The following is a 16,815-nucleotide window of genomic DNA, read 5'->3' as shown; positions in this document are numbered from 1 at the left end:
GCTTGTGCCTGAGGACACAGCTCTCCTACTCAGCATGGCCAGAGCCTGTGATCTAGTGGGAAACCCCCACGATTAGAAGCGGGGAAGAAAAGTCTCTGTCCTCCTAGTGGAGGCAATGCGGTCCACCTCGGGGCCAGGCTTCTTCAATTCTTGAAGGAAACAAACTGGTTTTTTTGGTTTTCAACTTGACCAAGAGCTCTAGGAGTGAATCACAAGCAGCAGCTACAAAGTAAACGAGTCAAATGGAAGAGGGCTTCATCTTCCCACGTACCGTATACATACAGCATATAATCCGAATGCGCTTTCCCCACTATGTTTGAAGCCTCACAGCGGTATGTACCATTATCTGTTTTGTTTAGGTTATTGATGAACAGGTTGGGCCCCGAAAGCACGGCGTGTTGAGGCATTTCATCATCCACTCTCACCCAAGTTACCATCACAGGCCTGCAGAGGGAAGGGAGAGAGACAGGTTGCATTATGATTTCCCACCAAGATGTCTGCATCAAACTTCTCACCCATGCGGTAAATGAATCCCATGCAAGGTGACACAATTAAAGGGGACCTACTGGAGATATTTTAAGTTCACAGAATTACAGCTGTGAAGGTGCCACAAATCTGTTTGGAATACAATTTTTAAAAAAAGATTATCAGGTGTTGAAAAACTTTCAACAGACCGCAAGCAGGAGTCTCATTATTTCCAATTCATCTTCAACAAATGAGCAAATAAACCCATGTGCCCTATTTTTATGCCCTGCTGTGTGGTTTCACACCAATTCAGACAGGACAGAGCTCACCACCCATTGTTAATCATCTCATTAACTAGGGGGAAAAAATCAAATCCTGGGCTAGTGATACACACGCCTGCATGAATCTCATGGTTACTAACACACCGAGATGCTGACTTAGAAAGTTGTTGATATTTAAGTGGATTTTGAGTTTTGCGGAAAGGAATGGACTTTTACAGCTGAATAGTGCTCTCTTTGGCCTTGGTTATTTGAAAAAAAAATCAACTCTTCTCATTCTGGAAATATACAATCACTTCCTGTCCCCTTATCCCCTACCATAACCCACTCTCTGTCAACCCAAGGCCCCACTGCACCTTCCGAGGCTCTAATCCACCTTATCTATGTGTTCCTTGGCAAAATGCCTGTCTTCCCGGCTCTCCAAGGCCCTCACACGGTTCCCCTTCCCCTGTGTGTGAGTCTGTAGGTTCCCAGCTCAAGGAACAGGCTCCCAGTTCAATGGCTGTGGAGTGAAAGTACCTCCACATGGACTCCTGGGGTTCTACAGCACTTGCTCATCAGAGGGGAGTTTATTTTTGTGATTTAAAGACCACATTTGTATCCATCGGGAAAAAGCAAATTTCACAAGATGCTCCAGAGCCCAAATTGCACACAAACACACACAGAGTCTCTTTCAAACTCACTGAATTTATAAACTTTCAAGGGGGCTCCCTTAATCCCCTATGAAATCAAGGCCACATCTAGGACTGGGCCTGAAAACTTCCATTGTCAAGGCAGGGCCACAGAGGTGCAAGCACAGAAGTAGCTTCCTTTCACTTCCTGCACGACTTCTAGGGGCAGCATCAGGACCAAAGACCCGTTGCTTCATAACGAACGGACACTCGAGATAGCCCCGTCAAGTAGCATTCGGGTTTTCCAATGGGATGTGAAGTCACAGTTTTTCTTTAATTACACATGGGTTTGTCATCACAACCCAGTCAGTGATTTAAAACGGAGCCCCGCATCTGTGCTGCTCGCAGGAGATGGCGAACGGGTCTGCCCGGCTATCAGACCTCCTGTCCCGCTGCCTGACCGCTGAAACCGTCAGTGGGCAAGTTAAATCACCGTTTTTATTGTATGCAATTTCTTGAGAAAATAAATAGGTGACACGCGAGAAGGGCTAGCAGCCAACGCGCGCTTGCTCAGACACCCACGTGCCCGGGCCGACGGGAGAAGAGCAAGCAAATACCCGCTCTGGCATCCATGTCCCGAAGGAAACATGTCATTTACTGTCCCCGTGGCACATCCGATTGAACACAGTACCGTCTTCAGGGGAAAAAAATACAGAAACAAAATATAGGTTAGCAAGCGGGATTCTGTAAACGTGGTTAATGCAGCTGGTCCTGCAAGTGCCAAGAGGCCTGGGAGAATTTATGTTTTTCGCCCCTGGATTGTTTTGGAGGGAAGGTAAGCCGCTAACTGGGGCCTAATTCAAACAATTTACACAAAGAAAGAGCTGAACCTTTTGCAGTGTTCAAAGGAGAAGATGACTGCTGTAGTAAAGCCGGAAGGCACTTAAAACCAAATAACTTTGAAACACCCGAGGAAAAGCAGAGCAGAAGCAAGACCACCTCCTCCTTCCTAAAGGTCACCTTTACAACCCCAGTGAGTAGAGAGACAAGCAAATCCTCGCCGCTGGAGAAGGATGCACAAAATATGGAGGGCTGACATGGGAAGAGAGCCCGCAGCAGCCAGCCCTCCCCTCCCCGGCTCTCTGGTCTCGCAGAGATCATCGCTTAGCTGTCATGGGGAGAATTCTTTCCAGAGATTTGGGGGAAGCTTTGTGAAGATGCTCTGAGGTCCTTGTATGAAAACCCTGATAAAGATGCTGGTTAGCAAAACTCTGAGAGGGGGAAAACGTCATAGCGAGGGGACAGCAGAGGGAGCTCAATGCTGTTTTTTGTTGGGCACCAGTAAAAACCTGAGTGCTCCCCATCCCCACACTGACCTGTTGTTCCAGGTGAAAGGGATTGTTTTTTTACTCCAAAACAGTGAAAAACAATCTTCACTCTAGTAGAAAGGTGAAAGGATTCCTCCTCCTCCCCAAATGAAATGGAATGATATATGTAGTTTCTCTAATTCACTTTCATTCGTTTAGCAGAAGCAAGTGCAGTAGCATTTTTTACACTTTTCAATAAAATATGAGTGTAAGTCAGTTCCTTTCCCTTATGCAGTAGTCTGTATATATATATATACACATACCTTGAGAAAAATCCCTGAACCATTCCCTACTAACAAAAATATTTCTAGGAGTCACTTTTCCTTGAGGGAAGAGGCCAAATGAAAAGTAAGGCAAATTCATTTGCCTACAGTTGGCTCTAAACAGCAGCTTAATTTAAGTCTGAAAACCATCTTTCCAGCAGCTTAGACATTAACACAGAAGGTAGCAGATATATCATTAGATTGTGGGCACACTAAAAATTTATTAGGATTATTTTACGTGGGTGAGAGAAAATAGTTCTGACAATCATGTTGATGATAATAAAATAGAATTAGCTGAGATTTCAATCTGAGCTGGCATTTCACTTTTCTCCCCATCCTCAACCTTAAGAACCACAGATATTTATTCCCCTTTTCACTGAATATTCTTTTAGTTCCTGAAAAATCTTCCATCCTTTACAGCAGGAGACAGGTGACAGGCCAATGCGTTGTGAATGCACGTCTTTGTGTTGTGACATTTACTGCTCACGACCCTCTGCCAGCCTTGGCCTTCAGAACTTACTGGGGCTTCCCGATGGCTTCGCATGTTAACTCAAGCGCGTCCCCTTCCCGGGTTAGGCCTTGTAGAGGATAAGTCATCTGAATATGCACTTGAGGCTTATCTGTGTGACAACAACACAAAGTTTAATGTTTAGCAAATGATATCATCAGGCAGAAGCAGACTTGTGTGTTGTCACAAACCCCATACTACCAGCACTCACCGGCTCCCCATCCTTATGCCTTCAGTAACATCCTTCTAATTAGTGAGTAATCCTGGCATTTGCTCAAATTAAATTGACTAATAACTCTAAGGAGTGAACCACAAATAGATAAGAGATTCATAAGCCAACTGTGCCACATCAAACATTTCCTGTGAAATACATTTTGTTACACTGAAGTTTATCTCCAGACTCACTCAAGCTAAAGGAAACTCATTTGCCTTCATGCTGAGGTGAAGCCACAGATATTTGTGGTGCTCAGAATTGATACATTTTATCATAGATCATATATTACTATGTGACAATATGTTGTGACACTGCATATTAATAAGCTTGCCTCTTCCATGCTCTTTCCATGGGAAAGGCAAAACTCCTGAATTCCACTCAGCTGTAAGAATAAAGAACTGGGCAGTTTCAGTAGCCCCTAATGAAATGCTATGATGTCTCAATGTAAACATATTAGAAGGAAGGAAACGGACAGTTATTGGGAGTATACTATCAGCGGAACCATAATTGGTGGTGGAAAAAGCCCAGTTTTAGGGATGAGAACGTTGGTACCTAGAGAATGATGTAGGTCGTCCAAGGTCATAGAGATAACATAATGAGAGACAGCCCCATGAAATGTATGTTTGGAGGGATTTCAGATTCAAAACCACATTTCCCAATGGCAATCCATAATTAAAACCAAGTATACAGTGTAGCTTCCTAATGCAGTGAAGTACTTAGGTATTCCTAAGTGATGTATTTCTAAGCCTAAGTGAATACTTGAATGATGTAGGTATCCTTATTTCCACTAGCTATTTAAAAACTGTGTTTGTGAGTTTGTGGGGGTGTGGGAATGAGAGAAGAATGTTAGGAGGTACAGGGAATGGGGCAGAAGGTGGAGGGGTTGGGATTAATTTAGACACACACACAAATACATTTACAAATAAAACCTGAGTGGAATTGGGAGGGTTTTTTTACCCTATGCTGAACTAACAAGCTATTAATCCCTAAATTAGTTTTTTTCATTTAATTTTGTGGCTTTGTAAATGTATATTTTTGGAAATGTACCCAAGAGGTAATAAAGTGAGAAGGCAAGACATCAGTTGGCTGAAAGGTCAAAACCATTTCCATAACTTTACTTTCTCGGACAATCACACCACCCAAACAACAGCCCCTTGGCCTTTTACAAGCAGTGGATCGCTCATTATCATTCACCCTATGGAATCAGGGAGCAAAGAGAAATATGGCAACTCAACCGTCTCAACCTGCACTCAGCCAAACAAGCTGCATGAAGTCCTCTCTAGGGATGGCTGTTTTCCAGATGTGTTTTTACAGTCTTGTTCCTAGCACTGGATCTTTCTGTCTCTGAAAACCACATGGCATTCAAAACCTTTTAAGAGAGGCTTCTTGTACATCGGCGTGCACTGCACTCTGAATTGGTAATGCTTTCTGAGGAGCTAAGTCACTTGCCAGAGAACAAAAGTTAATGGGACCCCAAGCTCCAGCCGACCCCTGCAAGTAACACAATTCTATTCTTGGACTTGTTGGCAAAGGAAATGTTTAAGAGGAAAATGCCATAGAGGTTTCCAGATACTGATGGGTGGGGAAGGTAGTCATTAAAGAAAGGCAGAAATACTCATAAAGGATAAACAGGATGACCTTGAATGTGCACTGGCAGCTGGACATGAGCTCCTAGGCACCCTCCTTTGAGAGCTACAGACAATACCATAGGCTAAATACAACCACTGGGTGATACATGCGGGTCTATTATTTTTGGTGGTATAATACCTGTGAATACAGAACTAGTTAGTAAAATTTATTTAAAAAAAAAACAACAAAAACAATCCACGTGATACCCCCCCCCCCCAAATAAAAATGGGAGACGGTTATGCCACTGAAAACACAGACAACAAAATACCAGCTCCCTTACAGTTCATACTCAGGCACAGCAGCTCTTGCGGAGTTCTCCCGGGTTAGGGAACCTCTGCCATCCTTACCCAGGAACCATTCTGAGGAAGGCTAAATTTAAAAGCCCCAAATTTGGGCTGAAATGTAACATTTGCTTATAGGTTAATCTCTGATCCACGGAAGGTCTACATTTTCCATGCACTGCTGACTTCGGCCCATTAATTAAGGAGAAGCAGAATGCTTGCTGGCCAATGTGGAAAGCTTTTTTGTCCTTTTTTCTCCTTTGTGTAATTTACAAGCAAACAGAGAGAGTATATTTTTTCAGCACAGTGCACTAAGGGTTTTTACATGCTCAACTTCCATTAATAATAAAGATGGTGTTGAAAATCTCTCCACCCTGCCTTTTCAGTACCACTGAGTTTTAGTTAAATGCTTCTTATGTTCCTAATGGCTATTTACTAGTTGTCAATTACTCACATAAATTAGGAAGAACAAGCTAAGGTCTTGCTATACCTGGAATTTATGTTTAAAAAAATCATATACTAAGCCATAGGAAGTAGACCTTCAATTTTTATAACTGATTTTCCCAATTTACTCTTTCGGTTTCTGGAGAAACATCTACCATCTACTTATGGGTACAGCTGCCACAGTTACCTTAATAGCTGGCTGAAAAGGTAAACATGAATCTTGCTTGTATTATACAGAAAAATGTCCTCCTCTGTTGACACATGGAGTATTTATAGGCATATTATTCGACCGTGGGCAGCTGAGCTATCTTCACGCCCAGCCTAGGAGCCAAATAGAGGGTCTACATGCCAAGATCCATCTCTGGGTGAAGGAAACTTAAACAATAGATTTGATTCCACCTACTTTGCCCTGAAAGAGGAACTTGAGCCTTCTCAACAGGTGGAATAGAAACCCTGGGACTCCACTGGCACCTCTAGAACCCAGGGATGTTCCGTGTTCCCAGGAAGATCCTGACCACTACACGAGTATGTCCAGATGCTGAACAATCCAGATGGTTGATTGAATGGCGAAGAGCTCATCATTTATATTTTAATTATGTTCATAAATCAAATGTTATAACCCACGGAAACTTTTCTGAAACAGAACCAGACTCCAAGATTTACTTTTAAGTACTGAGGTGAGGCCCACTACATTCTCTGGGTGATCACTTTACGCCTCGGTTGGTGTTGGGAGGCACAAGGCTAAAAGCCAGAAGACACTTTCTGCCCAAGCGCAGTAACTGTCCAGAAATGTATTGCTCAGAATGGCTTGATGTCATTATAAAATGGAATTGCTATATAACAATAAGAAAGATAGTCAGGTCTGTGCACTCACAGGACATTACAATTACAGAGATGGAACCACCAACAGCTAATCAGTTAGGTCGAAAGGGATCTGAGGTTTTCATAATACACTGTAATTTTTAAAAAAACCCCATAAAAGACATTTAGCAAGACTGCGATAGCAGGCAAAATTTGTCTCCTGGTCAAAGTCACACAGAGGGTTAAATATCGGGAGACTGTGGGTCACACTATAGTAGCAGCCAATTAAAAAATCATATTAGAAAGCTATTCTTATTTGATGAGACTTTCTTTAAATGGACTTTGCTCTCTCTATAAAGGGAAAAATATATATAAAAGGAAACTCTTAAAGAGGTTAGAACGGCTTGCTGGCAGATTACAATTGATTTCATGCCAGTCTGACCTTGCACCATATTCTATGATCTTTTCAGAAGATGAAACTCAAGACTCTGGAACCTGTATTTCACTTTCCTATGTAAATGAAAAGTCACAGTCTCCTTCTCTCTAGATTACCACACTAACATATTAAGTCTTTAAAATTTCTTCTTTAAAAAGAGTACACTGTGGTTTCCTTTTGCCTGGGATATCATCCTTCCCATGTACCAGAGAGCAGCATTGCTGAGATAAGAGGGGAGGCGCCCTGACACCGCTGCAGGAGACCCGTTCGCCTAGGGGCTCCGCACACTTGCCTTGCCTGAGATTTTCTAAATCAGGGGACGTGGGCCTCAAATGTTCATTAATGTGCTGACTGCAAGCAGGCCAAGGAACCCGAGTACAAATCTGCTCCTGCAGGCTCTTCGTGTTCCTCACTTAGATTTCATCCAACATTCTGAAACACCCATCAGAATGAGGCTGGATGCCTGCGGACCAAGCGTTCATTGTTTCGGGCCAACCTGGGAGAACTCAAGGGCAGTGTGGGCCCAGATGGATCAGACTGGCTGGGAGGATGGTTTGGGTCAGTGGCTGTGCGTTCAGGGGGGGAAGCGCTGACTGAAGGGTCTTTGTTAGTCACGGGGGATTACCGCAGTTTGGAGGAATCCGACAATGCCAAGATGAACCTGAGATTTGGTGAGTATCAGGGGCTGCCTGAGCTCAAAGCAAGAATCAACCCCTATAACATGGCTGCCTAAGCTGTTGGGAGAGGCCAGCTTTGCTCTGAAGGAGGACGATGTCTAGTAACGTGAGGTGGTTGGGGCTGGTGAGAGAACAGAGTCACAGCGAGCTCTAAGAGGAGTTAAAGAGAACATCTTGCAAAAGGTTTGCTTTCCATTGTCATAATACATTCATGAATAATTTTCACTGCCATTTATTTTGTTGGTTTGCAAGGTGAAGGACCTCCTGCTGTTACATCTGTTGTATGAATCGGAGCACTTAAGCTGTGCTTCTTGAGGAGGGCTGAGCTGCGATGAGTGGGATGAGTCAAACCTGGGGGGACGGATGTGGGACCGAAGAGCATGTGCCACATTACACAGTAAAATGCAATTTCCTCTTGGTGTAACTTGTGAGTAGTTTTGTGGATATTGAAATTACTGTTTACCCAACAGAATCAAATTTTATTCTGCGATGTTGTGGCAGAGTAGTTTCCAGTGCCTCTGAAGTGGGGTGCACACACAGCCACGTGGCACCCTTCCATATCTCTGAGAAATCTCCAAAATTTGAAAGGGAACACTGGGGGAGAAGATCTTCATGGTGAGATTTTCTGCACAAGAACGTTAGCTCTGTAACAAAAAAAGTTTTTGTTTTTTTGTATCCCTGGTGCCTAGAACAGTGTCAGTGCTGGGTATACAGTAGGCATTCAGTACGTATTTACCAAGTGAATGAATGAATGAGCAAGTGGGGAAACGCTGGGGCATGAACTTCTAGCTCTGCTACTGGTTAAACAAAAACAAAACAAAAACAAGCAGACCATGAATCCATCTAAGCCCTGTTATAAGACAGACAAGGCACATGAATATTTTCAAGTGTTTATTTGAGCATCCATTAGAATAGGGCAGCCCAAACTGAAAATGCTCCAATAGGAGCCAGCGGGAAGGTTTTTATAGAAAAGATGCAGAAATAAAGCAAGTGAATTATTTGACTGCTAGAGCTTGAGTAGTTGCCTTATTTGGCAAGCCTGGTTAGCTGTTTGTGATTGGCTGGGCTTAAGCTTCATTGTCCTGGAGTGCATTGGCTTTGGTTTAGGTTTTGGTTTGCTTACATAAGCTACCAAGGTATTAGAGTCACATAATTAGACTGGTCTAGTGGCCTCCTTGTTTAATCACTTTAACAGCCCTCATTGCAAAATATAATTCTATTTTTCTTTTAGAAGATCAATCCAGCTCCCAAAATTTGAGGTTCAGCCCACATGTTCCAATTTACATACTTCCATTTCACTACACATTTATTGAGCACTCTGGGTGTATTTGGAGGTGGTATCTTAAGGGAAATCATAAAGGATGTTGCTGAACCATTCTTTTTATTTATTTTTTGTTAATCACCTCAAGTATAGGAAGTTTTCTTTAGTTGTTCAACATTTAAAAAAATTTTTTTTAATTGAAGTATCATGAATTTACAATGCTGTGTTAGTTTCAAGTGTACAGCAAAGTGATCCAGTTATACACACACACACACACACACACACATATATATATTCTTTTTCAGATTCTTTTCTATTACAGGTTATTACAAGATACTGAGTATAGTTCCCTGTGCTGTACAGTAGGTCCTTGTCGTTTGCCCATTTTACAGTGTGTATATGTTAATCCCAACCTCCTAATTTATCTCCCCCCTCCCACCAGTGATTCCCTTTGGATCATTCTTTTTAGATTCAGAGATGTTAGCTTTACAACCATTTAACCTTCCACAGAATCAAAATCCGACCTTGAGTCAAAAACCATTAAGAGTGCAGATCAGAAGACTAGTTTCACTACATACTATTCAATGTCCACAGCCACGGAGATGCATCTTTTCCAAATACATTAGGTCAGACAGTGAGATGTGGGAAGACATCTTGCTAAGCGTCCTTGGTGAGAGGCCTCTTTTATACGGTGTGCCTTCAGAAGGCAGGGATGATGGCAAAGGCTTTCTTCCCTAAGAGTCATGTCATTCAAGTCTTGCTCACAATGGATCCGGCCCAATATTTACTCTTTGTTTTTTGAGTACTGGTGACTCAGCCTCCCGCCCACTTTGGCACTGCAGAATGCCTCACTAACCCTCTCCAGAGTTAACAGCATCAGGAACTTGGACCCGCCTCTACTCTGTGTTCACACAAAAAAATGATAGGTTAAAACATTCGTTTGAATCAAGGGGTCTCCATGCCTTGATTATTTTTCAGGAGGAATAATAAATACTGAAATAACCTCCCTGAAACACAATTCATTGCTTTAAAAAAAAAGAAAGGGAGAGTGGGAGGAAGAGCATATTCTGCTAAAAAAAAGAGACCAGAGATCAGAGAGAAACAGGCCAAATCTGAAAACGCCAGCTATTATGCCCTGAAGAATACAACCTGGGAACAGAATTGATAGGGGAGAGGATGGGATATGGGAGCTGCCGTGGGAAACTGTGTCTTATTTTCCACTCCAAACAGGAAAGATTTTCCCATTTCCAGGTTTTCCCCCCTCCTTCACTGCAGAGCACTATCGATACCAGAGAAACATTTATTTGGGCACAGATAAAGAGCAGGTTTTGATCATCTCCTCAATGCCCAATTTTCCCCCAATTGAGGGGATGAAAAAAAAAAAAAAAGAATCTAGCCTTCTGTGGACCCTGGATGAGCAGGAATATGGATTTACAAAATACCTGGCTACATCGAGTCAATAAAACTCATTTTGAAAATGATGCCCGTGAACCCGGGTGATAATCAGAGCAGGGAAGGTGCTCAAACAGCCATTTTTAGAGTCTTTGTTTTCCTTCTCCCTTTCAAAACTTCTCTCTTAAATTTTTTTTCAGATATGCACACACACAAAACCCTCACTAGATGAGGATTTTTGCAAAGCATTTTAAAGAGCAAGGTGGCGATGGGGGAAAGCAAAAAACACACAGCAGTAATTCCAGAGCTTCGGATATACCTCGGTCCAGAGTAAGGCTTCCCTCCTTGCACAGCAATCTGAATTCCATACTGAGGGTCACAGCTTTTCTTTGAATTCCCAGCTTATGTCGCTATGTGTTGCCACCTTGATGCTATTTAGACAGTTTTCTTTTAACGCTCAGACAGTGAACTGTTCTCCTTTAAACAGGCTTTTATTTGACAAGAGTACGTTCGCTCAGATCTGAAGCTCCACTAACCGTGCTACAATTCTACCGCGCTCTGCTATAATCAACCCTGTTGTAAATTTGAGCAACGCTATATACACAGACATCGGGAAGAAAAAAAAAAAACTGCTCAGAAAGAGTTTAGGGTCATATAGCTCAGAACATTCAAAAGCAAAACTGTTCTCTGCCCAACATCTAAGGAAAGACAGCTTTGAATTCCAGCTCGCGAGCATAATTATTTTCTGTTTTACACATTTAACTGCGTGCTGCTGCCGTATCCTTGCTGAGCCTCAGAATGAAAGCTAGAAAACTAAGAGCCCTACTGTATGTTCTTCCTTCCCAGCCACGGTCCTATGAGAAAACCTTATTAATGAGCTTGCAAACGAGCACCCAACAGGGAAATGTCACAAACAAGAGCGCCTAATGCCCCAGAAAATCAAATAACTGAACACTTGGCAGATTGTGGTGCCTTTCATATTTATAATAAAAAAAAAGGGAGGGGGGACTTTAATTCACTCATTCTGAGAGGTCAACACCTTGCTGAACAAAACAACTCATTTATTTATGTTCAGAAACCTCCAGATGATAAATTACATCGATGTTAATCACTTCAATGTATACTACACAATTAATATCTGTACTCACCAAAAACTTAAGGATTATTAAAAGTATGACAGCATACACATCTGGCTGATTTTTCACATAATTGGGCACAACAATTTCTCCTGGTACCACAAATAAGTGTCCTAACAAACGCTGCAAAATTCCGTGTTCAATTAATTAGGGCTTAAATCCACAAGACAAAAGGGATTCCAAGTTGGAGCTCAAGCCTTGTCCTCCAGGCAACAAGGCGGCTCTCCGTCCGCGTCAAGAGGAGCGTGCAACCCTTCCCTTCATTTTATCCCTCCTCCTCGCTCCTGTCATTTTTAAAGTAAGATATTTAATGGCATACGATGTAGGTTTTCATTATTTCTTTTCCCTTTTAAAAAATAATATTTTCTAAAAGGACACAACTTGTACAGCATTCAAATCCATTATCTGTCCTTTATACCCTGTTCTTATCCTGATTAATATCCATCCATCTTAGACGAGGTAGAGCGAGGTTTCCATAAAACTTCATGTAGCAAAATGGGCCAGGGTTGAACTGAGTATACTTAATACCAATCCTATAAGGTTAGATTTGCCTCCAAGGTAGTCTCATTTGCCCAGAGGAGAGTAACTGTTAATCTGAGGTTCACAGACCAGCTCAAGATGTCCTGGTGGTAAACTAATGTTTATCACTGATAGCCTAAGAAATCTTTTTGGGTGGCAAAAGAAAGGACATTAAAAAATAATAGTTGTATATTTATTTTAATGTTTACTAGATAGACTATACATAGCAAATAAAACTCATAATTTTATAGGTGTTTTTACACAGGTCTTGGTTAGGTTAAAGCAATAAAATGACTTAAAAATTCTAAATGAGAATTTAGATGACCTGTAGATTTTGTAAAACCTGTGAAAGTGGCCCTTGAATAACTAAAATTCGGAAAACTGTATAGGGTAAATAGACTCCTTATACTGGAAGCAAAATATGACGAATGTTCACGTTTCCAGCTCTACAGCTGTCAAAGGATTTTTAAAGGAGTCAACGTTCCCCAAAATGTTAAGAACTGCTGAGTCCAGAATTTGGGCCAATTAAAAAATAATAGTCCAATGTTACTCCTTACAGTGTATCCAAAGTATTTCACCATCCATGCAGACTGGCTACTCAATCTCATGCATTCAAGCATCTCTTCTCTTCTCATGGCCATCAAGCACGTCTACATGTGTATAACTGAGTCACTTTGCTGGACAGCAGAGATTGGCACAACAGTGTAAATCAAATATACTTCAAAAAAAAAAAAAAAGAGAGAGAGAGAGAGAGACGGTGTGGCTTGTCTGCAGAGGGGGGCTCCTATGGGAGGAATGGATTTGAACCCCCAACACCACTGGCCAAGGTCTGAGAAAGTTCTAGCACCCAATGACTTAGTGCCTTGAGCATCTGAGGCATGAGACTTTTAGTTGTCCATAGCTGCTGGTGTTCAAGGAAAGTGAAACTGGTAGGTAATGAAGTAGAGACTTCCAAACATTTCTGAAGATGCTACTTAAGGAATTCCTGGCTGACTCTGCAGATTTTTCAGTAGTGCTCTAGGAAGGGAGGGTAGTGAACGGTCAGGTGACTTGAGCATGGAGCATCTTATTAAGATGCCAAATCAGACTCTAAATGTCATTCAGATTAACAAAACGCTTTGTAATTCTTAAACTTTTTTTATGCAAAAAGATGTTTTTCCTTATACACAGTCTAAGAAATGGAGTATCAAGGCTAACATGTTTGTGTGGCTTATGTTGGGTAAAAGAACAGAGTCTCCCATAAAAAGGTGCCATGTTAAAGTTAAAAATGACCCAGGCATGTGTCTTCAATTTTGGGAAGACATTACAGTCACTTTCCTGCAGTTAAGGGCTAGCGGTACTTTGTAAGATTGAAGTCAAATGGATTCAGATATGCAGCTTTATTCCTTTTCTTAGAAGGACAAATCTCACTTGAATCTTCAAAAGAAAAGGCTTTATAAAGATCGTTGGCAAGTCTTCCAAGGGGTAGGAGGTGTAGTGCTTGAAATATTTTGCATTTGGAAGTGAGTGTAATTTTGTAGGTGGGTGGGGCTATATTCTGTTTAGAAGATACTCTGGGAAACTAAGAGTTTAGGGGTGCAAACTGGGTGAACAGCTACTCAGGTCTCACAAAGGAGCTAATGTATTATTAAAGCTAATGGGCCCCTACAAGGGAAGTTAATGGATATTAAGTTTGCTTAAATGAATTACATATTAACAAAGTCACAAGAAATCTACTATCTGCCAATTTAGATAATATCTGATCGTTTCTGTTTTCCCATTATAGGGACATTACACCACAATAGTTTTAGTGATATGAAAATTATAAGCATGATGCCCATAATGAAGCTACATAATGAAGTAGATGAAATGAATTAACATGAAAAACCTGCATTATGTAATGTTAAATTGTGCCAAGCTCACAAAGTGAAATGGAATAGCCTCGTAGAAGCAACTTTTCATAACTTTCCCCATCCCCTGTTTTGCTCAGGCAATTTAAAGAGGTGATAAAAATCATAGGGGGATTAATGCCCCCCCCCCCCCAAATATATGCCCACTTCCTATCCTCTGGAACCTGTGACTGTGACCTTATTCGGAAAACGGTTCTTTGCAGATGTAATTAAGGATATTGAATTGAGACCATCCTGGGTTACCTAGGTGGGCCCTAAGTCCAATGACAAGTGTCCTTACAAGAGACACACAGAGAAGAGAAGGCCAGGTTGAGATGGAGGCAGAGACTGGAGTGATGTGGCCACAAGCCAAGGAACACCTGGAGCCACCAGGGGCCAGAAAAGGCAAGAAAGGATCCTCTCCTTAAAGCCTTTGGAGGGACTCTGGCCCTGCCGACACCTTGATTTCAGACTTCTATCCCCCAGAACTGTGAGAGAATAAATGCTTGTCGTTTATTAAGCCACCAAATCTGTGGTGGTCTGTTATGGCAGCCCTAGAAAATTAATAGAATAACTCAGAGAAAGTAATGCTTTTCCTTTATCTGACGCCCAGTCACTGCCATCCAATCAAACTCCTGTAACATTTTCATCAGGCACACTCAATTGCAGAGGTCAAGTTACAGAAGTCTTTCGATAAAAAGTGAGAAGCTGGCCACTCAGTCACAACCCTGGTGTGGGGATAATTTTGTGCAGAAAAGAGATATTTTTTCCACAAGTAGGAGAGCCCAGAGGTGACGATGTGGAGAGCATCTTTAGTCCACAGGGCACAATGAAGAGAAACCTCACTCACTACGACCCAGCTTTTATTGATGAAGCCATCAAGACCATGGCACGCATCCCAAAGAGTTCTACTTTTAAATGCATCTCTATAATTTAAGCGAAAATGGAAGAGAACCTGCAAATTAAAACAAGATGCTGATGCTTGGTGGGAATAAAATCCCTTCTATAAAAAAAATTCAGCACTTCTGAAGGGGTTAATAAAGCTGGGGGGGCAGGAATTACCCTAAGTTTTGAAGCTGGCATAGAAATGATTACAGTCAATATTCACAAAATTTCATTAATTAAGTCATGCGCTAGAGCAGATTGGAATCATTTTCAAGTTTTACATTTGGGTTAAATGCAGTATTTTCAAAATCCTCACTGGCACTCTGTAATATGGCAGTGTTTCAGTAAAATAATCCTTTGATTATTTTTCTACCAAGACAGCAAGATACAAATTCTATCTAAACTATATAAAAACATATGTATTCAATAAGTGGCTTCTGAAGTGTTTTTAAAAAACTACTACTGTACCCTCGGGATAAAATCCTTGGGTAATGCTAAGGCTTGAGTGTCTGTGTCCCCCCAAGACTTGTATGTTGAAACGCCGATTCCCAATGTGATGGCATTGGGAGATGGGGCCTTTGGGAGGTGATTAGGTCAGGAGGGTGAAACTCTTATAAAAGAGTCTCCAAAGAGATCTCTAGCCCCTTCCACCATGTGAGGACACAGTGAGAAGGCACCAGACACGAACCAGGAAGAGGGATCTCACTGGAACGTGACCATGCTGGTACCTTGACCTTGGACTTCCCAGCCTCCAGAACCGTAAGCAATACATCTCTGTTTAGAAGCCACCAGCCTGTGGTAGTTTGTCACAGCAGCCAGAAAGGACTAAGACAGGTACTCACACTGTACTTCTAGATACCGCTGGGTCTGCAAGTTTCCGGTGACGGCAGGGTGCTCCACCTGACAGATCACTGGGACCCCGTCATCCTCCTTGTGCACCTTCAGCATCAGCTGACTGGTCACAGTGTACATGTCTGACCACTCCTCTACCTCCGATTTGCCTGAGGGGACAGGAAACATACCAAGAAACCGGAACTGAGTGAATTTCACTTTTTTCTTAAATATCCTCCCCTCCTTCCCTTTGCCCCAACATTACTATTTTAACAAACATAACGGAAGTCACTCCGCATAAGGGTAATCTGGGGGTAGATAACTGACAAAATGATAACCTCCTACTATTCAGCCTTACAGGATAGTATTTAAGATAAAATCAACTCCACATACTATTTACTATTTTTATTTAAATATATGTTTCTTCTATCTTAAAATCTCCCACAAAAAGGCAGCTGAAAGTTGACCCATTTTGACATCCGACTGCTCAAGGCATTCGGGAGGAGGAAAAGAGAAGTGCTTTTTTCCCTACAACCATCAGAACTTAACACATCTACCAGGCGGTCATGCGGTTTAAAAATTCCAGGACATCGTCCAAATCCCTTAAGTAATTCAATCAGGAGTAAAGGTATAAACAACCCCCTTGGCCCACCCCCATCAGCAACAATTAAGAAGGAAAGTAACTAAATGGATTGACATAATGGAAATTGTAATTGAAATGTTTAAACTCGGAGACTTTTGGAAGAACACAAAAAATGCAGAGGCAGTGGGTAGAGCAAAGTAAGATATAGGCTGCAGGCCAGGAGGGAGCCACATCCAAGAACACCCAGAAAAGGAGGGAGGAGGCTTCCGGGAGGGATGAATGGGCCAAGGAGGCCCCTTTCCTGAACTCAGCACTCCCTGGGACACGGTGCACCATTAACTTTCTTTTAATGTTTTGTACTTATCG

General features: G+C 42.0%; 1 protein-coding gene across 6 annotated transcripts in view; it reads right to left on the bottom strand.

Annotated features, from left to right (window-relative positions):
• Positions 1 to 16,815, bottom strand: part of CADM1 (cell adhesion molecule 1) — a 319,835-nt gene that overhangs the window by 35,844 nt on the left and 267,176 nt on the right. For all 6 annotated transcript variants that reach the window (XM_057749939.1, XM_057749936.1, XM_057749937.1 and 3 more), the window contains exons 5-7: positions 15,878 to 16,036; positions 3,505 to 3,604; positions 272 to 444 (exon numbers count right to left, since the gene is read on the bottom strand). In XM_057749939.1, the coding sequence (XP_057605922.1) occupies positions 272 to 444; positions 3,505 to 3,604; positions 15,878 to 16,036 (432 nt within the window). The remainder of the gene's footprint in view (positions 1 to 271; positions 445 to 3,504; positions 3,605 to 15,877; positions 16,037 to 16,815) is intronic.

Source organism: Hippopotamus amphibius, chromosome 9 (genome assembly GCF_030028045.1).
Source record: "Hippopotamus amphibius kiboko isolate mHipAmp2 chromosome 9, mHipAmp2.hap2, whole genome shotgun sequence".
Classification (NCBI taxonomy): domain Eukaryota; kingdom Metazoa; phylum Chordata; class Mammalia; order Artiodactyla; family Hippopotamidae; genus Hippopotamus; species Hippopotamus amphibius.
This window is presented reverse-complemented; position numbering and strand designations above follow the sequence as displayed.